General features: G+C 37.3%; 1 protein-coding gene across 1 annotated transcript in view; it reads left to right on the forward strand.

Moving 5' to 3' along the window:
• SHANK1 (SH3 and multiple ankyrin repeat domains 1) overlaps positions 1-26,412 on the forward strand; it is a 317,095-nt gene that overhangs the window by 259,279 nt on the left and 31,404 nt on the right. The window contains exons 19-23 of the mRNA XM_063435485.1: positions 767-823; positions 1,622-1,746; positions 5,332-5,440; positions 6,128-8,693; positions 12,150-12,716. Of these exons, the coding sequence (XP_063291555.1) occupies positions 767-823; positions 1,622-1,746; positions 5,332-5,440; positions 6,128-8,693; positions 12,150-12,716 (3,424 nt within the window). The remainder of the gene's footprint in view (positions 1-766; positions 824-1,621; positions 1,747-5,331; positions 5,441-6,127; positions 8,694-12,149; positions 12,717-26,412) is intronic.

The raw sequence follows: 26,412 nt of genomic DNA on the forward strand, positions 1-26,412 counted from the left end.
GTTGATGCTGATAAAATATCATATTTATGGCCTATTTTAAAAATTAACAAACAAAAGGAGGAATCCACACTCTTTTCTGGTGTTGGTGCATCCAACGATTCAATCTCAACCGAGATCTTTTACAAGCTTGAAAAAGGTCTCAGTTGAGATTGAAATGTTGTGTGTTTTTCCTGTTATTTTCCAATAAAACTGCTGCATAAATGATCCTGAGTGCCTGGACTACATTTATTGTTTTATTTTGAAAGTGAGACTTTTTTTTTATTCCTGTGAAATGTCACGTTTGATGTAAAATATCTCATCTGTTTATAACTTCCGATGACAAGTATTTGTACTCTGCCCTTATGAAACACATACAAGGACATTAAAAGTCTATATCGGACATCATACGCTATGAGCTGAGCTGAGTTGAATTGAGCTGTGCTGCGTGGCTTTGCTCTCTTCCTTTATTTGAAACAGTACAGCAGATCAGGGGTAGGAAAAGAGCTTCTGCCAATAGAGTAAAAGATTACAGTGGGTGCAGATAATCTTTGTCTCCTGAAGCATGGGACCTGCTTGAAACTGCATCATCTGTGGTATGTTTTGTTATGATAGTGACTTTTAGTGAGAATTGGGGTTAAGATATCACATTGCAGGAGGTGCTACTCTTGAAACATTTTGGATTGATTGTAGTACAACATAGTATTTTGTAGTCTTGCCAATTCTTAAATGTTACATTGTTTCTGCGTAATTGTCTACCTTCTTACCATTTTAATGTCCTTTATTGTAGAATATGAGCCACCTCAGAATACAGAGAAGAAGCGGACAGTGTACCAGATGGCGCTAAGTAAGAGCCAAAAAAATAAATAATTAGTAATTTGGCTACATTACGAGTGTCTGGTTCCATTCCCAAGCTCCCAAAAACCACAAATAAGCACATTTCATCTTTTCCACCCCAACATACCTCCACAAATGAATATGTAGGAATGAAATATACCCTAGTACTAACAATTATGGACAAAATGGTACTCCATCTAATGTAGATAGGTTGTTATATATTAAGGAAAAGGGTAAAACTTACCTGTAGTCTCTTCTATGTGGAAATCCACATTGCAATCGACAAAAGCAAGATTCTGGAAGCAATGCTGCTTATGCCATTTAGCTATCAGTCTAGATTGGGCCATGTGGATACCTAGTATCTTTGAATAAAACTGTGATATGCTTACATAGCTTATTTAAGCAGGTAAAAATATCTTTGTTATTTATGTGGGTGGGGAATTGTTGGAACTTTTCTGTCTCAAGTACTTGCAATGTGTAGCTGGTTTTCCAACTGAGAAAATTGGGATTTTGTTATCCTGTTGAGCTCTTCTTCTCTTTCTTCTGGTCTTGAAATGGTTTTAGAGATAGCTCTATAGGTGGCTAAAAAGTAAATTGGATTGTCCAATATGGAGGTGTGAGATCATTGCAGACTGTCGGGTTAAAATTGAGTTGTTCACGACTGAGAGGACAAATCACTGTTGAAGAAGCCTGACAATAATCTGTCATTATATGTCTAATTTATGGATACCACCCCTCCTTGTGCCACACAATATGATGTCTACCTTGTCCATGGAAGGCGACTTTTGCTCATTTTCTTTACTTGCAGATAAGTTGGACGAGATTCTGGCTGCAGCACAGCAAACCATTAGTGTGAATGAGAGCTCAAGTCCCAGTCCGCTGACTTCCCTTGGACCATCAAGAACACCTTCAAAGGGATTTTTCTCCTCCGAGGTATATATATCCTTTATTGCATACTTACTATTGTTGCAAATCAGCTCAAAATTATTGAAGATCTTACAGGGTTATTCAATAAAGTGAGGATTCAAAAGGAATTCAAAGCGAATTTTGGATTTAAAGCCAAAGTAGCTGAATTTTGAATTTTTTTCCCGTTCAGCTATTTTGAACTTAAATTTGTAATTCACTTTTAATTCTCACTTTAGTGAATAATACTATTAGTTATTTCATATACTCGTTTTTTTTGTTTTGTTTTTAAAGGTGAATTGTTAATTTACGTGCCTGGAGTGTTTCTTTGTGTTTCTATAAAAACACCTTGAAAATCTTGTTTTGTTTTGCTTTTGACTTGCTGTATTTGCTTTTTTTTAGCTTGTGTTGATTAACATACATTTCACCCCGATATGTTACTGCTAATCTCCCCTGGTAATTCTTTAAGAAAGCGAGAAGGACTCTTTATTCTGGAACTCAGAAAGTATGGTTGGTTAGATGATGTAGCTTTATTGTGTATTTTATTCTTCGCTTAGTTTGATGAAGAGATGAATGTAACTGTTCACACATTTTTCGAGAATTTCTCACTCTGATTTGCTTCCTTGGAGAGTTTTACGTTATACTTCTGTGTTATCTGTCTACTGTCCTCTCACAGCCTGCAGTGTTCATTTGTGGTAGTGTAACAAGTCTGTTTCTCATATTAAGCTGTAAGCTATCAATGTATTTATAATGTTTATTTAATGAAAAGTGATTTTACCAGAAATAATATATTGAAGTTCTTTAGAAAATGACTAATTGATAATTAACTTCTTAACATATTTTTGCCTTAATTTTGCATGATTAAATTTAGTCGATAAATATCCACTTACCGTCCTTTATACTGCAGGAATGGTTTTATCTTGCAAATAAATATGTCTTCTGCCAAGGCTCCATTCTGCTTTTTTTAATCTCCGAAAATGGATTGAAAATGATACCTCCCTACCCCCACAGAGTAAATTAATCCTCAAAAAAAGTAAAATCATATTGTGCTTTAAAACAATCAGGAGGGAGTAGGCGGCTCTCATGTCACCTAGAGCATAACAGATATAAATGCAGGTTGTTATAACACTTTTCAAAACCCTGTGTTTTACAAATTGTTGATTTAACTGTATTTATTGGATGTAGACATTATGCTAAAATTTCTTTGCCATGGCATTTTTATCAATACAATTATGTATCAGCTGAGTATTAAAATATGTGTATTTATCTATTTTGCCAAACTTACTGCATGTGACAAAAATTGTATTTTGTTTAAATTTAAAATTACTACTTCAAACCCTGAATGGAAAGGCGATTGTATAGTCTGACACTGTTAATTTACAAAACAGTTAGGTAACGAATAAACCAATATATGAAAAATACAAAATGTGTGCATATTTAGAATTATACACTAAAGTGATAATTGCTCTGGACTCATACTTAAATTTAAAAAACAAAAACAAAAAAACAGACTTGAACATCCTAAAAAGTTAGGAATCTAGGCTTCCAGTTAGAATGCAAAGTGATTTTCAAATTTAAGGCCATTTTGAATTCCCCACAATTCCCACTCTTTGAATAACTTTGTTTACATTACCTTTGTATACACATAACATTAATCTGTGCACCATTGCTGTTTATCCTACATTTATATGGTAGATGTGCATCCCATGTTTCAAATAAATGTTATGCTAACATTTTTACAATAAAAAGTGATTGACAGCGGAGCGGTAAATCAGTAGCGATTACTAAATTGAATAGTAGAGGTTATTACAGATGTGGTTTGATTGTAGACATGACACAGACACGGTTATTCGCTAAACCGTGAATTGTTGAGAATTCCCTGGGGAAATGGAAATTGCCGGCTAAATTAATCAAAAAGGAAATAATAGCAGATTGAAGATTTTTTTCCAGTTCCGTTATATTTGACTAAAAATTACCATTTTTGGTAAAAACCAAAATAGTCAGATATTTTGCAGATTACAACGTGTTAGGGAGGTTTATGCTTTCTGTTAGATTATTGCTATTGCGATGGAACTATATTTAGGATATCTATTATATCCGTTTTGTAATTTGGAATGACGAGTGAAGGACTGGACCTTGCTGGACATGAAGCAAAGAATTATACAGAGAAGTGGTGATTGAGGCAACAAATGTTAATGGTACACTCGGATTTCATTGCAAGCCAGATTCATTATTTTATCAATATGTCATATAATGAATAAGTATGCTTATTATAACATGACTTAAGTACTTTCTTAATGGATGAATTAATTAATGAAGCCACATTTTAGTTAAAATACTGCTCAAAATAGCTAGCAAAAGAATTACTTTAATGTTCTTAATTGAATTGAGGCGATATTGATTTAACTTGTAAACCCAATTCATAAATGTAAAGGCTGTGTTAGGAAAGCATTGCGTTTTAGTATTTATTCGACCCAGGGTTTCGAATATTGTGTTAAAACCATTTCAGTGTCTGAAGGGAACACATATAGGGTACACCAAATATACCATTAGGTGACATGGGAGTTAAAGTGGACTAATGTTTTTTTCTCTAATTAAGGCCTTTATTTAATATTTTGGGATAAACTTTCCAAATCATTTAATGTGTTAGAAAATATATATACATTTTTGGTATTGTAATACTTTAATTTTTTTTTTTAAAGTTTATACAAAAATCTTAAATCATTTGATAAGCTTATCCAAAATATAGTAAATCAAGCCCTTAATTAGAGAAAAACATAACATTTTTAAATGGAGGCCTTAATGTCCAGGTCATCTCTGTAAAATTGTATTTTTTTTAACTTGATTGTTATTTTTGTTTTTCTCCTTATATTTCCTGTATTTTGGAGAGCTGCTGGTATTGGCGCCTACATATGTATATCTAGACTAATTGTACATCACTGAAACTGGCAGTGATGTGATTTTTCTTGTCTGGAATTAGCTCTGAACACCAAGAACTACAAGCCCTACGGCAATCTATGATGCAGGAGGTATAAGCACAGAGAAATGCACAACTAATACATTTAGAGAATATAAACACATCACTTTCCAGGATTTGTAATATGTTTGATTATCCCCTATTTTTAACACCTATGTGCTTGCAAGGTGTAATAAAAAAAATAAAATGCAATGTAGAAATCCACCCGTCTTTATCCTGTAACAGGCGCCTCCATTTTAGATCCCTGTCAATTATTATAAGTTATGTCCTTTGCACCTGACCCTCATAGAAAAAAACATCCAAAAAAAGGAGAAATTAAGCAATGTTTAAATGTATCTGCTTCTTTTGCAATGTCTTCCCTGACTTTGCCGCTTTGCCTAGACCGAACTAGATTCTGATGGCATTTGCCAAATCGGTAACATAAATTTAAAATAAATCATCTCATGGGAAAAAAAAAAAATGTTTACACAGGGTATAGGGTGATTTTTAAATGTTTTATTTAATGGTATGAAATTAAATGACAGTAATTAACTTAATAAAAGACTACACACATTTATCACGTTCACTTAACAGCACTGCTTAGGTTAATTCTCCTTTTATCTTATATCACTAGTTACCACTGTTTTTGATTTCTTTAGCCAAGTTTTGGGCAGCATAGAGTTCCGAGTTCACAGTCCGTGTATGAGAGGTCTTCCTACCTGGCCTCTTCACCATCCCAGGCCATGATAATGCGCCAGAAGTCCATTGGTAAGATTGTTTGGGGTAATTTCTGCTTTCATCTATGGTTATTGTACTCCTTTTGAATTCTTAAAGGAACACTATAGGCACTGATACAACTTTAGCTTAATGAAGTGGTGTTATGCCCTGAGGTCTCACTGCTCAATTTTGTTTCTGTTTATGCAACACTGGCCGCCTCTCCCCTGGCTGTAACTCATACAGCCTGCATGAAAAAAAAATGGTTTCATTTTTAATCAGATGTTAACTTACTTTAGAAGTGTTTCATCACCTGCTCAAGATAAGAAATTCTGAATTAAACAGAAGTTGCAATAAAGATAATTTAAACATTAGATCTTTCTTTACAGGAAGTGTTTAGGAAGACTGTGTGAGTCACATGCATGAAGGTGTGCCTAGGGCTGCATAAACAAAGTGTTTTAACTACAAATGGCAGAGAATTGAGTAGTGAGACTCCAGGGGCTTGATCTATACACACACAAAACTTCTGCAGTAGCTAATGATATTTTGGGGCCTATAGTGTCTCTCATCTCTAGCGGTTTCTTCCTCATAATTTCAAATGTTTATGGCATTGAACTCACATGTTTGTTGAAATGTTATCATCAGATTAAATATACATCTTTCTTGCATTTTTCAAAATGTTAGTACCTATTGAGGATAGCTAAAATCATACTAAGACATTTTTTTTTTCATTTGTTAAAGGAACAGGTGATGATGAAAAGCCATTCTTGTCTGCACCTCCCATGAAGTTCAACCGTAGCCTGTCCGTGCCAAGTTCAGAAGATATTCCTCCCCCTCCTACGACTTCTCCACCAGACCCTCCATACAACACTGCTCCCTCGCCCTCAGCCAGGGTCAGTCCAGTTATGAGATCTAACTTTAATCAGAGTGGTGAGTCAAAACTCTTCTCACCTACAATGCGACAGGAAAGTGGACTCTTTGATCAGCAAATTATGGAGGCTCCACAGAGACGAGAAAAAATGCAACTCTATCATCAAGACTCTGAACAGGGAGCAGATGAACAGATACGTATGGGTATCTCTTCGCAGGCAAACATGAGAAGTTGGAGGTCGCAGGCACAAGATATGCGTTACTTTAATCTTCCTTCCAGATCAGCCAGTACTGCAATGTATGTCCCAGCAAAGGTAGGCCGTCGCAAAGGCCAGCTTGTAAAACAGGTTAAAATAGAAAATGAGCAACAAGAGCAAAAACAGCAACAGCAACAGCAGCAGTACCAGTCTCATCACCCATCACAGCAGTCATCAAAATCCCATGAGAAGAGCTCAATTCCTATCCCCACTATCATCATCAAAGCACCGTCTACTAGCAGCAGTGGAAGAAGTAGCCAAGGAAGCAGCATGGAGGCTGAAAGTCAGCCAGATCCAATCCCGTCTTTACAACTACGTGATAATATTGATTTTACAAGTCAGTTTGGAGCAGCCATTGTTGGTGCAGCACGGCGGGACCGTGAATGGTTTAATGAAGCTCGTAGAAAGTCAGCTCTCTTTCTTTCTACAGATGAAGATACTGAGCCCACCCCTGCCCCACGATTAAAGCATTCCAAATCTATTGATGAGGGCATGTTTTCTAGTGAACCCTACATGCACCTTAATGTACCAGCCAATTTTGGAGTCCCTGTAAATAGAGACATTACTACTGGGTACGCTTATCAGGCCAAATCTAACAAGGCATATGGTCCTAGTACCACTAGCGCTTTTAGCACTGTGTGTTCCACTTTTATACCGCAGTTACAATCATGTTCCAATCCAGTGACAATGTCTGGTGTAAGTTCTGGTGGAGGAGTAGGCACTCCACTCATACATCCTTTGACTGGTAAAATTCTTGATCCAAACTCTCCTCTTGGTCTTGCTTTGGCAGCCAGAGAAAGAGCCTTAAAAGAGTCACAGCAGCATACTAGAAATGAAATAGAAGAAAGAAGATCTCGTCCATCGTCCCCAAGGTTTCCGGAGCAACAAAAGTCACCTCTTGAATCACGTTGTGGCTCGCCACATCGACTTTGGGATTCAGGATTGGCAAAAAAAAAAGAGTTGGATTACAAACCCTGCATGGTGTCTTCAAGTGAGAGGAAATCAGATGAAAGCTCTGGTCACCGATCTCCTGCTCTCTTGCTACTCCAAGGGGTTGAACAAGGGAAGGTTTGGGAGAAAAGGACAGAAGGTACAGAGAAAATAGAGCTGCATGTACGATTTATGGAGAACTCCACTCATAAAGATGAGGATGAGCACAGCAAAGTCTCCTTAGTTAAAGAAAAAAAAAATGAACGCCCATTAGCAAACACAGTGGTAAATCATCCTCCATTATCTAGCACAAATCCTGAATCAAATGAATCAAATTCCAAAGAGAATGGTCTCCCTTTGTTAGTCCTGCCTCCCCCAGCACCTTCTATTGATGTTGATGATGACTTTCTTTTTACTGAGCCCCTTCCTCCACCCTTAGAGTTTTCAAACAGTTTTGACAAACCTGAATCTCCTCCAGGTGCAACAGGTGGATCATCCACCCTCCCACCTCCTGTGCCCCCACCACCTCCTGATGCTAATAACACTCCTGCTTTAGACTCTACAACCTCTAGTCTCACTTCTTATGACAGTGAAGTAGCGAACTTAACCCAGGGGACACCAGAACTTAAAGAACCTCATGTAAATTTTTCATCTGTTGTTTCATCAATCCAAATTCCAGCTTCAGACACAATAGAGACTGTGACTGATTCTGGAATTGAGGAGATTGACAGTCGAAGCAGCAGTGATCACCACCTGGAGACGATCAGCAGTGTCTCTACATTGTCCAGCATGTCCGGCCTATCAACAGAAGGAACAGAACTTCTGGACACCTACATAACTTATCTGGATGGGCAAGCATTTGGTGCTGATAAGGCTGTCCACCAAAATAAGATTAGATCCCGGACATTTCCAAGTAGAGCCCCTGGATTACTCAGGGATCCCATTACTGCCACAAGCACCACCATTTCCATAGCTCCTTGTACAGAAAACGTCTTTACTCTGACACCATCCCAAGGGCCATCATTCAGTGCAACATCAGAGGCAGCCAAGGAAGCTCATCGGAAATCTCCCACTCTTCCTTGGGAAGATTACTCCCAGGAAAAAACCTCACCTGCCTCTTCAGTAAAAGCCAACATGATCACTGAGCTGAGCTCAAAACTCCAGCATATCAGTGGTGTGTCGTGGTCTAGGCCCCCAGAGTCAGCAGTGTCGTTTACATCAGAAAGACCAACATCTCTGCAGAGGCACAGGTAATTGTATAATTTTATCTGGACTAAATTTTTAATTGAGCCAATATTATTTTGATAGAGTATAGGTGTATCATCTGTTTTGCTGCCTGTTCTGAGGTATTTAATAATATATAATATGTTTTACTGAAACACACACACACACACCCTATGTTTTTTGACAACCAGGAAAACATATCTCAAGATAGATAGAACTTGCATAGAAATATAGTATCCCTCACTACAGTCACCAGAATCACTACAGCATAATGTAGTGGTTCGGGAGCATGCAGCCTGTGGTTTTGCAGGTTTAGATTCTATCAGGAAATGCTGATTAGCGCAGATTTGTCGCGCATGCACATTAGCCTCACAATGCTTCCCTATGGTAATGCATTGGATTGGTTGCTCATATGTGCCAGATATTTCAGGCTGCCGTGGGAGGTGGGCGGGCAAGCATGGAGGTGGGACGGGCGGCCGCCTGTGGGAGCATGGAGGTGGGTGGGTGGCCGCCCATGGGAGCATGGAGGTGGGCGGCCGCCCTGAGGAGCATGGAGGAGGTGGCTGCCCACGGGTGCATTGTGGGTGGCGTGCGACAGAGCAGTCCTCTGCCTGCAGCTGCTCTCTGCTCCCTCGTGCTGTGTAATGATGCCAGGAGCCGTAATGCAACGTCATTCCAGCCCTGGCATCATTACAGAGCACGAGGGAGCAAAGAGGAGCTAGAGGCAGAGGACTGCTCCGTCGCACACAGGAAGAGTGCAGCCCCACTGGACCCCAGGGAAGACCCACTCAGCTCTCCCAAAGGTAGGGAGGCTGAGTGGGTTTCAATTAACACAAAAATATGTGTGTGAGAAAGAGCCTGTCAGAGTGTGTGTGAGAAAGAGCCTGTCAGAGTGTGTGTGAGAAAGAGCCTGTCAGAGTGTGTGTGTGTGTGTGAGAAAGAGCCTGTCAGAGTGTGTGAGAAAGAGCCTGTCAGTGTGTGTGTGTGTGTGTGTGTGTGAGAAAGAGCCTGTCAGAGTGTGTGTGAGAAAGAGCCTGTGTGTGTGTGTGTATGTGTGAGAAAGAGCCTGTCAGTGTGTGTGTGTGTGAGAGAAAAAGAGCCTGTCAGAGTGTGTGTGTGTGAGAGAGAGAGCCTGTCAGAGTGTGTGTGTGTGTGTGTGTGAAAAGCTGTCAGAGTGAGTGTGTGTGTGTGTGAAGCTGTCAGAGTGTGTGTGTGTGTGAGCCTGTCAGTGTGTGTGTGTGTGTGTGCCTGCGCGCCTGTCAGGAGTTTGTGTGTGCAAGCCTATTGTCAGCCTGAGTATGTATGTGAGCCTGTCAGTGTGTGTGCTCGTTTAGGTACCTGCCCCCTCCGATCGGTTTTACTCACCTTTTCCCCCCATTTTCTCCCACCGTGCCAGTTTCCCCATGGCTGAGATGATCAATCTTTATGATCTGAGCTAAGCCAATGCTTTCCCTTAGGAAAGCATTGGGAGGATTTTGTGCATGCGCAGCAAATGTACCAATCCGTATCTCTTCATAGAGATGCATTAAATTAATGAATCTCTACGAGGAACATTCAGCACCTCCATGCAGAGCTTGGAGATACTGAACCTGGGTGCTGCACATGGTGCAGCAGTGACCCAGGACTCTCTAGTGACCGTCTGAGTGACTGTCACTAGAGGTGTTACTAAGCAGCAATGTAAATTGTGTTTACACAAAATGCCTGCAGGGACAGGCTATAGACACCAGAACAACTACATCAAGCTGTAGTGGTTCTGGTGACCATAGTGTCCCTTTAAGTATTGCATTTTCTCGTTGAAAATTACTGGCTACTAACTTATTTAGCTGGCTCCTAGATTCGAAACAAATTTGTCAAGCCCTGATGTAAGCTGCTACTAAATAAATAGGCATGTCCAGATATACAAATGTACCTTTTGTAAATGTAGTTCAAAGAGGTCAAATGGAGAAAAGTTTAAGCTAAGTTGGAGATTTCTTTTGTTCAGTTAAGATTTGACTTATTTTTGAAAGTTACGGGTAAATGCATTAATTATAGTCCAAAATTTAAATAATTTAAATACCTGTGTATTCTCCACACTGACAGTTAAGTCAATAAACCACCCTGGTTGTTGCAGAGAGCTGTCATCTACCAAGAATGAAAGGTTGCAATTACTATCAACATCATTGTAATCATTTTATTCTTATATATCAGATAATTTAAAATGCATACATTAAACATAAGAAAGGCTTGAGCCATTACTAAGCCAGCACTCATTCACTTTTTTCGAACAGACTTCACATGAGACCACATTTGTGATCAACCTAAAAACAACATGACCACTGCAGATACAGTTCACTATTTTATAAATAAATACTTTTGTTTTGTTGCTGCCTTTGGTGATAAGATTTTGTATCTTCCCATTTAACTGAATGTTTTAATTAAATAAAAAAATATTTTTACCTGCCCTAATCTACCAGTTTGAAATAGCTCATGATTATTTTGATGTTTATAACTAGATCAAATCGTTTAACTTTTATTTTTTGTATGTATGTTATAAGTGTTCAGTTGGTAAAATCCATGTTAAAAAAAATAGTTCAACTATTTTATCAAGTTTTATCTTGTTTTATAAATAGAAATGATCATCAAGATGGTTTAAAAAATATATATATTTAAAGGGACACTCCAGACACCCACACCACTCCTGCCCATTGGAGTGGTCTGGGTGCCAACTTCAACTACCCTTAACCCTGCAAGTGTAATTAGTACAGTTTTTCACAAACTACACTAATTGCCTAACAGGGTTAAGTTCTCCTCTAGTGTCTGTCTATGAGACAACTAGAGGAGCTTTAAGAGATGCTGGACATCCTCACGCAATGCATGAGGTCCTCCAGCATTTCCGGAATCCCCATAGGATAGCATTGAATAATGCTTTCCTATGGGGCGGTGTAATGCGCGCGTGCGGCAATTGCCGCGCATGCACATGAGCTTTAAGAGATGCTGGACATCCTCACGCAATGCATGAGGACCTCCAGCATTTCCGGAATCCCCATAGGATAGCATTGAATAATGCTTTCCTATGGGGCGGTGTAATGCGCGCGTGCGGCAATTGCCGCGCATGCACATTAGGTCTCCCCCGCCGGCTGACGTCGGTGGGGGAGGAGAGTTGGTGGAGCCTGACCCAGCGCCAAGATCCGCTGGATACAGGTATGTTACTGAAGGGGTTTTAACCCCCTTAGCAACCTGGGATGGGAGGTGCGAGGGAGAGGGGACCAGCAGTGCCAGGAAAACGGTTTGTTTTCCTGGCACAGGAGAGTCCCTTTAAATTAATCCAGATGCACACCTTAATGAGATACTTTCTATATTCCAATGAATCTAGTTCAAGGTCTGTACATTCCACAAAAGCCATGAATTAAAAAAAAAAAAAGATACCTGGTTTGCTGTTCGAGAAGGGGATGGGGGCTGCTTGCTGTAAATTTAGATTCACCAGTTTTGGTCTTCTTTTTTAGGATAGTTGATGATACGGCAGCTTCCTTGATTTCTTCAAAACCTGTGAGCAGCTTGTTTCATAACTGGCCCAAGTCTCCCCAGTCTGTTCCAAAGCACCCTAAAAGTGTGGATTTTGACATCCGACCGACTCTTCGACGAGCACCAAGTCCTTCAGCTTTGCCAACGGAGCACAAAATAAGCCCAACTCCGCGTCCTTCATCCCTCCCTATCCTGCCTTCAGCCCCTGTCTACACGGGGGTCTTTGACCTAAGAGGTTCTCCAACAGCAGGAGGTGACTCTTTTCCCAGCTTCCAAACAGGCAGTCGGTCATTATCCCCTACACACTTCATCCTACCACCTACAGAGAAGCCCTTTGCCTCTAAACCTCTTCACTTTTGGACAAAATATGATGTGGCTGATTGGTTGGACTACTTAAACCTTGGGGAGCACCGAGAACATTTCCTAGACAATGAAATTGATGGTAGCCACTTACCTTCATTAACCAAGGAGGATTACATTGATCTGGGAGTGACCAGGGTTGGTCATCGAATGAACATTGACCGTGCTCTGAAATTCTTCTTGGAGAGGTGATTTGAAAAGTAATTTGATTAATTCGTACATCTTTGCATCCATCCATTTCCAGATTCCCAAGGCAGGCATATTTGAATGTACTATGAGGCAAAAAGAAAAAAAAAACATTAAAAAATGGAAAATCATAAAAAACTATATAGATTTTAAATATATCTATATCTATATAGATATATAGATATATGTATATTCACATATATATATTTAACAAAACTGCACAGGATTTTCATGAAATGATTGATTCACCAGCTGCTTCTTACAGTTTTTGGGCAATGGGCAATGAGGGGTTCTTTCTGGAGTCATCAACAAGTCAGTAGCTGGAGGCATTGGAGCAAAAAGAATTAACTTTAATGGTAAAGTGCTCCCTTTTCACCATGCATTTCTCCATAGATACAGTCTACATAGAATGTAGTAATGTCATAGACAATAATAAACATTAAAAAGTAAAATGCGCTGGTGGGGAGAAGATGTGCCAAATGAAATGAATGAAATGCAGCTATTTTGGGGAGAAGGGTCAACAAAACAGAGATATATGTGAGGCAAGCTGCCAGTTGAATGATGATGGGATGAGTGCAAGCTCAGAAAGGAAATATTCACATCATAGTTAAATATGTGACCAAAAATGAATATTGGATTTTTAGTGATCATCATCAACATCATTGTCATCCCTTCACTGTCTGTGGGTGAAATTGCATTTGATTACTGCATTGCAGAACAACATAGGTGTCCTAATCTGCTGGTGTACTGCAAGTTCTATCTTCCTATAGGCATCTGTGGATGATATGTCTGGTTGACTGCCAACAGATTAGAAGACACTGGTTGCACATCACAGGGGGAGTGGCATTATATGTCTAAACTGTTACTCTAGGGGTTTAATAATATGACCCTGGTTTAAGAAGCATTATTTTTCCATAGGATGCCTTGCAGCCTGTTCACAGATGTCTGTAGCAATAGGTCTGCTAAATTATAAGATTCAGCATATTTTTACATTTACATTAGTGTTGGGATTTATTCTTTGCTGGGTATTGAGACAGATTATCAGGGGTCTCAGATAGGTTCGATCATAAGAGCAATGGTTTTGAGGCATAGTAATTCAGTAATTACTGCTACAGAAATGGGGATTACATTAAAGGATATTTTTTCTAGTTAGATTTGACCATTGAGTCAAGGTGTTGTTGCCCACATGGAATTGGATATAAAGACATATGGTTTGACGCCAAGAACCATAAAGCACATGTTTCCAGAAAGCTGCGGGCATGAACATTGAGTACAGCTTGTGCAAATTGCAGTTCGTGTTCTGTAACAGCTTTGAAGGTCATTTTTATACTTGTAGTATGGACTGCACTCTCTCCTCTCTTCAGCCAAAGCCGAATGACCACTGTGCTGTTGTGACTGAGAACCCCAGGTTCCTGTAAACTCAGACACAACATTATCATAGTTTAATTTACTCTGCACTCAATCATTTTTCTTTGAAGTGTGGTCATCATGCTCATTCTCTAGGCACAGTCCCTGGGAAGTGTTCCAGAAGAACAAAATATCAGAGAACATCTTCTGGCAAAGAAATTTATAGCCTTACATTTTATTATATTGTGTGTACTCCTCTTTGGTTTCTATATGCATTAGTTATTTCCAGATATACAATTATTGGAACAAGGTAGAGTTGGGACGAAGAACTCTTTAGAACTATTCAGAAATGCATTTGCACCCATCATTTTAAAAACACCCTAGATTAATTTTCTTGTTCACCAATGCTGTTTTGATACTAGTCAGGGGAATGTTTCCGCATATGGTCTTTTGAGACTTTAATCTGATTTAACTCCTTAAGGACACAACTTCTGGAATAACATGGAATCATGACGGAATATTTCCGTCATCTGTCCTAAAGGGGGTTAAGGTTTCCATTCGTGCACCATCATCAGATGTGTAACATCAGCAAAAGAATAAAAAACACGATTAAGAAATACAAAGGGACAGCATTGTTAAGAGTTAACAAACTCCAGTAGCCAAAGATTGGTTCCACCTTGTGCTTAACCTTACAAAGTGCTTGATACTAGAACACTCACAGGAAATTGCAATCAAATTCAATTTTTCTGCATTCCGTTAACTTCTTAAAGTATCTCTCTTACAACGGCAGGAAAAAAAGCCATGACGCTTCATTGTGGCTGCAGAAGCAATTTGCATGTCAAGGTTCTTTACACAGGAAATGAATGGATTTTTGAATCTTGACAAGCTACCAAAGCTGATGGAACCAGTGTTAGCTGTAAAAAAAAAGTCTTAAGTATACTACATTATTTTAAATGAAAAACTAAATTTAAGACTTATTTGTGGCATCTTCTCATAGGTTTTCAACCTCAATAAAAAAAGTCTATTTTTTTCGGGGAAAAAAATTATAATATAAATTAAATTATTTACAGTTATTTACATCTGACTCAGATTATGTCTTAAGTTTAGGACATAGAAAATAATTGACAGTATGTTACTAAGGTGCAAAACAATTTTGTAACGTTCCTATAGATTGTTTTAAGCTTCGGATGAAATAAAAAAACAAAAAACAAATTCACTTTAACATCATCCCCTGGGGCTAACAATTGCATATATGTTAGCCACAAGCTGCTGTGTCATTTAATTCTTCAAGATAAATGTATAACCTCACTCATTTATTTAGCCTTCTCTGACTGGGAGAATGGAAGATTCACATTTTACAACCCTCCAGTTGTTAAGATGTCAGGGATTTGAATATTTTTATGTAGCTATAAGAATGTTCTACTCTCCTCCCCTCAAATAGCCCAATATCCTGTCTCAAGGGCTAAGAATTTTAACAATTACTATTTCACCATTTTTTTATTTCCATTACGAAAGCGGAAATGTCATGTTACACATATAAAAGAAAATATCTATAATAAAATAAAAATAAAACAAGTCTTCCACGTGATAGTGTATAGAAATGTTGGGATTTTTGGTTTCTGCTTTGAATTTTCTAAAAATGCAACTAATGTTTTCAGTGTGATGGTTACTATAAAGCCTCCATGCGCAAATTGCTTTTGCTTGACATTAAACTGACATTTTAATTTTGTATTTTCATACCCTTGTACAAAATTGTAAAAAAATAATAATTGCAACATTCCTGTAAAACCAGAAAACAAAGTGATAAAAGATATTTATATATCTTTGCATATATATTGGTGTGAGAAATAGGATACTTTTTAGTAAAATATATATATTTGAGATTTACAACTAGGTACATCTGGGAGATGGGGGAGTGTATATATAGTAAATTAAAATAAATAAATTGCAAGTTTAGGCAAAAAAGGCTGATTTGGATATAATCTGAATCTCCACTACAAACTAGAAATGCAGTTTAGCTATTTAAATTAAAGGACAACCATTTATGAAATTTTCAATTCTCATTTTTTTAATTGTATTACAGTTAATTAAACATAATGATTTTTTTAATGATATATATTGATTGTTCTTTATTTTTGAGAAACTGTAACTTTTTTATCTGGCTAAGCAGCAATGTTGGTTATCTGAACAACTGCTGCTTAGCCAAAGTTGCCTCCCTTAAAGCAATCCCAGCAGCAGGTATGTTTAGTTAGGCAGCAGTGGGCCGGGTAACAACAAACAGTAGTCTCTGGCTAAACATGGCAGATAAAAAGTGAAATTTTCTCAAATAAATAAATAAATAGATCTACAAAATTTGAAAAAAAGCATTTTAAGTTTTGTTAAATGTAATTAACTTTTTAAAAGAAATGAATATTTGAAGACAGTTGTCCTTTAAATATTGTAATTCACCACAATTAGTCAATAAAGCACATAGAATATTAAGTTCATCAGTGTAAAGTGGGCTTTGTAGATGCTAAGTATATTACCCCTATGCAGTCTTTAAAGAAACACTCCAAGCAGTGTTGCTTTTGTAGCTATGGTGTCAGAACAGCCCTGGCACCCCCCCCTCCCCACACCCCCCTTAAACCGTAAGTGGTCAGATGGTTTGCTAATGATTTGCTCTGAGCTATGGTCAGTAGTTCATTTCTAAGCTTGTTGGCTACTAGTAATCAGCTGGAGTTCTGCCTCTTAGTGGAGTAAGTGCTCATTATATCCCAGGTAGGAAATCAAAGTGTCAGCAAATGGTATGACTACTTTTATTGGGGGGGGAGGGCTGGCACCATAACTACTGTAGTGTGTTTTAGTGGCTGTGATCCTAGGAGTTGCCCTTTAAAGAGGAAACCTCCAGAGAAGTGACAGTTTCTTATATTTTGACCCTGGGGTGAATAACGCAGTAGAAGTAACTAAAGAACTTACCTCTGTTGTACTTCTGTGTTGCCGCGTCTCCCCCGTCCCATGATGCCTCGGATATGCACATGTGTGCTCAGGCATCTTACAGAAACATTCTATACGCGTACATTTTTTACTTTTAGTTAGCTATTTGGCTGCGCTAATATGATCAACGTTACAGTTCCTTTTTAAAGTGATGCCTTAAATCTGTGCTTAGTTTTACACTTACTATATTCATACACGTGTGAATTGCTCAGATATAAAAGATATACTGAATCACTCTGAAACTCCTCCGATGGCCGTGCAAATTGATGCACTGCTGGCCACTCGCAAATGATGTGTATGACATTTCACAGTGATGTGGTCATTTCCATTGACCATTTTAGTAAAATGTTTCCTGTGCGGAGGAACTTGACAAAGGAGGTATACTTCTAGGAATAGAAGATAAAAGAACTGGTTGACTGACGAAATTAAAAGCTAAATTTAGCAGTACTACAAAACAAGACTGTGTCATGTCATTATAGCATCCCACTTGAGGACTAAGGAACGTTGAATTTCAAGCCCAAATGTAGAAACATTGGCAGTTTTAGATAGAAACGTAGAATTGCAGGCCGTTTCACCACATTTTTGAGAAATAATGTTCATATCCATGCAAAGAAGAGCTAGCAGTGTTTTTCATCCTTTTGAAGGGCCAGATTATGATGATGGATTTAAAATTTGGTAAAAGCATAGCAATACTCGTTTATATGTTATGCTACATAGTATTGAGTAGAGTGCTTTAACGACAAGTGTGAAAGTTATATAACTTATCTATTTTTACTTTTATTCCTCCAGAAAATATTATTTTTATAGCAGACTGGGGCTTTTATTATTTCTTATTTGAGCGTTTTCTGCTCACTGGTCAAGATATGAATTTTAATTGATTGGATTTTTGATTGGATGGAAGGAAGCACTAATTAGCCAATCAGAATGTATATTTATTTTTTCCTGTGGCATTTTTTTTCTGCATTCCATAAAATGTAGATATTCATGCTGAAGTCAAATGCAACATATGATTTAATTAAAATATAATGTGCATGTGATCACATCGCAGTGTGCTGTTTGATATAAAACATATTAAGATATAGGCATTTCGGACTTTTGAAAAAGTTTATTCAGAATTTTAGATTAGTACGTTCGGAACGTTCAACAAATGTTACCATTACCGTGGTACGTTTATTTTGTACCAAATTCTCAAATTTCCTGTTTCCCATGTATCCTCAGACCTTAATATTTCACGTGGGACCATAGATGTGTTTGGCTCACTATTTCTTCTTAGAGTGCCAGGAGAGGCAGGCAGCTTTTCAAAATGCTTGCCATAACTCTCAATTACTCATACTCATCTTATAATATGAGCATAATTAACCTGTTAGTGTGCTCATAGCATCTGTGTCTATGGGTGCTTTCAATATCCTTGGAGACGTTTTGAAAAGATAAAAAATTGTCTGATATCTTTTGTGGGGAAAAAAATGAAAACAATTGATCTAGTTGATTTTATGGCAAATTGGCAAACATAGTGGGCATAGTGGTGATTTATTATTGAAATCAATATTGTGGTGTCAGAGCCAGATCTTTAATTATCTAGAGTAGGTAGAGTATGCTTTTGCTACAGGTGCGTGTCTAATAGGGGAGGCTACATGTGACTACTCTGTCTGTTAATAGCGATCTCACCCTGGCCTCCTGTGGTGTCTAAATCAAGGCTGCTGGAGTGTGTATGGATATCGTTGAGTTAAATCTGAGGGAGCAGTAATCCCCTCAGAATTAGCTCAGCAATCACAGACTATGTACACTTAAACATGGAGGTAGAGTGAGGACAATATAATTCATGGCAGATACACACACACTGTAACAGATACACTCCTACACACAACGACACTCAACACTACACACATACACTGATACACACGCACTGTTATCTTTACATTAAAAGTTACAACATTTTTTGGTAAAACCTCAATTTTAGTATTTCATGTGGACAATTGGGCATGTTTTACCACAAAAAGAAATGGCAAAAAGGCAAATGAACACATTTCACACATACCTCACAGGGATTTTTTAAAATCTTTTTGTCGGAACAAGAAACATATATTTTTAATGTTCCCTTACCTTGATTTAATTTACTCTTAGAAATTAGTTATAATTAAGGAATGGTAGAAGAGAATACACAAGTAGATTAAAGGTGATCTAGCATGGTTTTATTTAAAATTTTCTTCTCACGGCAGTTTGGAGATAATTAAAAACTTCAATTGGTGGAGTTAAAAGTGCATTTGAAAATATTATTTATTTAAAGTTATTTATTAGCTATGAAGTATTGGCAATTTAAGGCTTCTAAGGCAATTTAAGGAGGTTCATTTTCATAAGAGACTTTATGATGTTTGGTAACGTCATTGTTTAAAAAGTTAAAAATAACAAAAAGTTTAATGGGATAGTTTTTAATTACTTACAAAAGTTTCCTATAATGTTCACTATAGTGCCCCCGTATGCAAATGAGCACAACTAAATTTTATCAATGGTCTGTTACTGTCATGCCAACATCAGACCCATAATATATATACAATATTTTTGGGGGACTTGCTAGGTTGTGTAGGTGGAAGTCTAATGCTTATTGAGTCATTTGCTAATGTTAGATGCCCTACAGTAATGGAAAATTGGATCACAGCTAAAATGACTGGTGACTTTCATGTTTATAAAATTACATAATATGCAGTTAACTGAATAATAGCAGTTATTTATTCAACAAAAACAACTGGCAAATAGAATTTCTATTTGAAAAAAAAATTTTTGTTACTGTTTACATTCTATATTCATTGAAAGTAACTAAGAAGGTAAGATTGGCAATTAGATTTAAAAAGAAAAATCTCTAAAATTGTCCCCAAGGCCCCTACTATTTATCTGCCAAATTTATTAAAAGCATGGTTTCATAAGGTGTGCTGTCAAACTGTTGCAGTAGTTTCATTCATAAAAATACACGAATGAACCTACTCAGGAAATTATTAGCAGCTGCTGTGTAACTTCCTGAAGTCTACTTTTTGTATTGAATGACGTTACTAGATGTCAAACATACATGCGATTGTGTTATTATGCATGTACAAAATAGTATGAGATCATTGAAGTTACTTATACAATATTATACATACTTATACAAGTCAGTAAGGAGTTGTACTGCGTTGCTTCACCGGCAATGTCACAGCGTGGGATGTGGACATACTGTAAATTCTACAGTTAACTGCAGCTACATAGGATGTAGGGAGAGAGGGAGCGTTATGCAACAAAGCCAGTGCAAGGTATATGAGTTCATATGGGACTTCAGTATTCAGTGAATAAACCCACTCCTGCATATATAACAGAATAAAGACAGAGTTAAAACAAACACAACACAACATGAAATTAATGATATGCTTGAATCATGTCCTTGAATCAGGCATGAAACAGCTGTAAATTGACAGCTGTAGCGCTATGGTATATAAAACACCATTAGTCATGCAACAGTAGGTACATATCTGCCAAGAAGTATGCAAATGAATATGGTGAATATAATACACAGAATGGAACAGTTAGAAACAATAAAACAAATACAGAAACATGAAAAATAAAATATAGAAAGGGAACAAAAGCTGTCACGGGCAACTAATCATAGGCAACAGAAAAAACAATGTAAAATAAAAAAAAAATGTAAAAAAAAAATGTACACTTAATTCACGGCATTAGATATGAGAATTCACTATAATGTGAGTTGCTGGAATTCAAATGAATATCAAATAGTAGATCGGATTATCACTTGGTATTTGTTTTCCAGTGCACCTATTCTGGTCTAAAATATTACATTAAATTTGAGATTCACACTTTAGTGAATAAGCCTGAATGGGTATTTTAAATCAAATAACATTTTAAAAGACCCATATTTCTAAACCATTGATGTCAGATGCCGATTTATATGCCCACTATTGAGTTGTCTGATTTTAATATCTACATGTTTGAGTTACTAATAGGCAGGATTTCACATAGTTCTTCATAATTATTTGGATTGTTTGAGGTCACATTCTACAGCCCTGCTCAATATACATGATGTTAGAGGCAAATAATACATATCCATTTGTTTTATTTGATGCTGCTATCCTTTCTTTTTTTCGCTAATGTGTTTTATTCACTAAACAGTGATAAGTATTTAGAAAACTGGGCAGACTAGATGGGCCGAATGGTTCTTATCTGCCGTCACATTCTATGTTTCTATGTTTCTATGTTTCTATAAATCATAATCAAATTAGAAAATTACAGCAAAAACTGGGAGATTGGAAACATATATTTTCCCAGCCTGTTATATATTTTATTGTACACATTGAATATATTCAACCTACATTTTGCACTTTGATTGCCAGCTTACCATGACTAACTGTTTAGTAAATAAAGCCTAAAATTTGAATCACTATTTATTTGGTTTAAACAATATTTATTTATGTTATATTATTTATGCAATATGTATGCTTTTTTTTTATCTATTAAAAATTGCTAGCCAATTTTGGATTTAAAATAATATATATATATATATATATATATATATATATATATATATATATATATATATATATATATATATATTTTAATTTAAGTTCACTTAATGTAGAACAGAACTTTTACAGGCATTGCAAAATGTGTCTAAAAGTCACAAAACATACTTGTATTTACATTTATTGTTCAAGGAAGTTTTAATGGTAAAGTTCACTTGGGGGCTGCCATTACTCAATTTTCAGATACTGAATTTCTGGTCACTGACCCGGATTTCAATTCCTCCTGTGTTCTGATTGGCTGAAAAAAACCCAAGCAGGAAACATGTAGGACTTTGTGCAACAAACACCCCATAACAGAGATATCTTCATTTTACATACAGTATATATTTAAAATTGTACTTCTAGTGTGCTGTTATATAAAAGCCATTTATATGAAGGCATTATTGACCCTTTGAAGGGTAATTTGATATATTGTATTTACAGTTTTATATCTGCCTACAATGATGCTATATTTGGACGTTAACTGTTAATATATAATTTATTAGACTAGATATGACACAATATGGAATGCACTTTCCTTAGCTTAGCATGATGTCTAGGTGACATGTATCACAATTTTTGTGGCATTCCACATAGGCATTACTTTTGTATAAGTTGTTGATGGGTAACCTTTGACATACTGGCTGTTAGGGACTACATTCCCCATGATGCACATACAAACTTTCAGAATGCCAAAGGTTTAGCCATCACTGTGACATTTATTGAATAGCTGTACATTATACACCTGTGTTGCTGCTATATCAGACCACAGACCAAGAATGCTCACTCTGTACTTCTCCATTGTGGTTGTATTACAAATATCATCATCCCCCCACCTGATCGAGGATGATGCTCATTTTATGAGAAAAAAATGGATAGACACAGATGGTCCACACTGGTCTTGATCTATTATTTTTAATAACTGAGCTAACCTTGATAAGTTTTAAGTATTTCTTGGTATAGAATGAACTATTTTTTTACATTCTGTAAATAAAGAACATTACTTGTATTTCAGATTATTATTCTGAAAATGTGAAAAATATGGCTGCTTTTGTACCATATGGCACCTGGATGGATAATACAATATGTTAAATGATACATTATTAGTTATCTGAAAAATATATTAATTGTGTTTAGATATATATTTCTTTATTTTTCCTATTTTTTTTTCTTAAAAGGCTTTACAGTCTCATCCACGTATATTCAACTACAATTATTAACATACCTTCCTGTATGCCGAGGTATGGAATCAGAATGAGAGGGGATAATGCCATAGTGTTGACATGTCTTTTTGAGTTCTTTTTTAAGCGCAATGTGCTGATTGACAACCGTTCCAGAAAGACCCTCCTGCACTGCTCATGACTAATAAACCCCTGAAGTGCTCTCATATAACCCCTGAGCTATCTCACTCTAGCACCAGCTTTTATTTTTAATGTTTATTTAATATGTTAGCACAAGCTCAATTAAAGATCTATTGAAATCTGCACTTTAATATGACAAACTCCAGACACATAAAGGTCTTCTGCAAGATGAGAAAGAGCTGACCTAAGTTTTTGAAAAACATATTCACTACTTAGAACAGATGTGATGAAAAGGTAAATCTCCAGGTGTTGTGGAACTGCCAATCACATTGTTTTATCTCTTCTAAGGCTGGCAAAACATCATGGGAGTTAGCTCTGCAATGCCTAACCTAGAATAACGTGGTAACTGTAGGAATAGGCATTGCGGGAAAGGGGGCTATAGGGGCCAAAGCCAAAAATTTGAGGTTGTTTAGCCCATGATTTCTTCAACTACATATTTTTTAAATCCACACTGATCAGTGCTTGTTGTAGTGTTTTACCATCCGTTGGTTTTGGACACAACCAAAACCAACGGATTATGGAACCAACGTTATGGAACTGCATTGCACACTGACTTCTATGAGATTAGTTCCCGCTGTGCAGAGATGAGGTACACATCCTGATTGTTAGTGCATGTACTGAGGACTTGCACAGGTAAAGATATGTGTATATTAGAGTGAGGTAGAGAGTACGTGTGTGTATTTATATGAATATGTGTAAAGCTAGTGTATATGTGCATAAAGGGAGACATGGAACATGAAATGGAATGACAAAGGAAAGAAAACTCATGGAAATTTTGGAAAATAATTTTTAAAAATGAATTAAATACAGGGAGGGAAATAAATGATAAGAGATGAGGGGCTGAGGAGCAAGGAGAGAGAGAGTTCAGATGGGGCTGACAGAGCTGTGAAGGCAGTACAGCTAGATGTGCGAAGAGGGAGTAAACAAAGATCATGAGGCAGTCAAGAGAGGTGCAGAAAGTGATTGGGAAAAAAAGAGTGAGGGAACATGGAAGAGACTGGGGAAGAGCAGATCAAATGGGGTGGGAGTTAGGCTGTAAGAGAAAAGGTGAGAAGATAGAGAGGAAATTGTAGACTGAAAAGAGACAATAGCAGCAGTGGCAACTCTAAGACTATTACATGGGGGGGGGGGGGGGAATGAAGATGCCACAGTCAAAACAGGGGGGACACTAATAAATTCCACCACAAAGTCATATTAGTAGTGGTTGCAGGGCTGTAGTGGGTATAGAGGAAGGTTAGGTGCTGTAGATGGTGCAGAGAGTAATGGGGGCTTTGGTGGCTTCAGGGGGTAACAAAGGTTGTAGTGAGTGCAATGGACTGTAAGGGGGTTTACTGGGTGCAATGGACTGTATTAACTATAGGGGCTGTAATGGGTGCAGCTCACTCCCTATCCGCCAGCAGTTTGCCATCGAAGCCATCACAGAGCTGTTTCCTCCTCCAGGCTTCCTGCCCCTCCCCAAACCTGACACACGTGGTAGGAGCCTTCTGGATGTGTACAGAGGAAGGGATGTGATTTCTATCTCATTCCACACGTTGCACCCCCTCTAGGAAACTGATAAAGAGACATAGTTACATAGGCTGAAAAGATACATGTGTCCATCAAGTTCAGCCTTCCTCACATTTGATTTTTGCTGTTGATCCAAAAGAAGGCAAAAAACCCCAGTTTGAAGCATTTCCAATTTTGCAAAGAAATAGAATACAAATTCCATCTTGACCCCTGAATGGCAGTCAGATTTATCCTTGGATCAAAAATATATTACCCTACAGTTGAAAAATTATATAATTGAATAGTATGTATTTGCAAGTATGCATCTAGTTACTGTTTAAACATCTGCACGGACTCTGATAAAACCACTTCTTTAGGCAGAGAATTCCACATTATATATTATATTCCTTATTGTTCTTACAGTAAAAAAAACTTTCCTTTGCCTTAGACTAAATCTTCTTTCTTCCAGTCTAAATGCATGACCTTGTGTCCTATGTATGTGAATAGACATGGCAGGGAGTACACAAGCTGCCAGATCTCAATCTAGATGAGAAAAAAGCTGACAGTCTTAAAGTCGTAGAAGTTTGATAGGATGGCACACGGTGGGCAAGGCATTGCGCCCCCTGTAAAAATACCAATAAATGGCAGAGAACATTGTACATGAAGAGAAAAGTACCTTTAACTTGCTAAGAGAGTGGAGAAAGGTAGAAGAGCAGCGGAAAAGAGGGAGAGCAAGAGGGGTGTAGCTTTTTGATTTGGCTCAAGCCCCAGGTGTTTTTTTTTTGTATCCAGCAATGCCCCCAACATAATGAATTAATAAAAAGTATCCCCCTTTACCGCAGAAGTAGAAACAATGTTGTGATCAAACAAAAAATGATTGCAAGCTTTTTGGTACAATGTTCACTGTGTATTATATATTAAATGTCTGAAAATTGTGAAAGATCCAGCAGGTATCTCTATAGTGCTCTTGCTATTTTACTTTGCCCTGTAATGGAAACACAGATGTTATAGTATCTGCATACATTCTGATGATGTATGCAGAGGAGAAGGAGTTAAAATAGACTCTGCATGGTTCCTATTGTACTCACAACAATAAGTCACAGTTATGAAAAATGCACCCTTGAGTACAATCCTAGAAACAATTTGTGAAATTATGAAACTGTAACATTCAATGCATTATAAATAGAACATTTTGCCCAAAATAGCCTACAATATAATGCAGATGGGTGGTGGTGTTATTTAATTGCAGTGCATTAATTCCACAATTTATATAAACGCTAAACAGCTTGCTTCTGTTGTATTCCTGCTGGTGAATTTAACTCCATACATCAACAGCAGAAAAGAAAACTAAAAAACAACAACCAGCCATTACTGGATATAGCCGACTCTCCTAATCCAATGATGCCCACTAGAGGGTGTTAATGGGGGGTAAATGTTACTAGAAGCCATTTGTTTTCTCTTCCATAAAAACCAATGGGGGAGAGATAAAATACACCCATTCCACGTCTGTCACTAGTAAAAAAAATGTCAGTTTAGCACCTTTATTGTTTGAAGAAAAACACCATTTTGGGTATGCCAAACTCATTATTACTCAGGTGTGGCATTGATTGCTAACAGTAACTTAAAGGGACACGTTAGTCATCAAAACATACCATCATGCCCCTGCAGTCTCACAGCTCAATTATCTGCCTTTTAGGAGTTAAATCACTTTGTTTTTGGCCTTGTCACACCTCCCTGCATGTGACTTACACAGCCTTCCTAAACACTTCCTGTAAGGTGATATCTTATGTTTACGCTTCCTTTATTGCACAGTCTGTTTAATTTAAAAATGTATTATCTCCTGCATTGTTAATAGCTTGCTAGAACCTGCAGGAGTCTCCTGTATGCGATTAAAGTTCAAGTTACAAAGCAGGAGATAAAAACTTATGATCGAAAATGTAACCATTTTTTTTTTATGTAGGCTGTGTGAGTTACAGCCATGGGAGGCGAGTCTA

This window comes from Pelobates fuscus, chromosome 11, assembly GCF_036172605.1.
Source record: "Pelobates fuscus isolate aPelFus1 chromosome 11, aPelFus1.pri, whole genome shotgun sequence".
Taxonomy (NCBI): domain Eukaryota; kingdom Metazoa; phylum Chordata; class Amphibia; order Anura; family Pelobatidae; genus Pelobates; species Pelobates fuscus.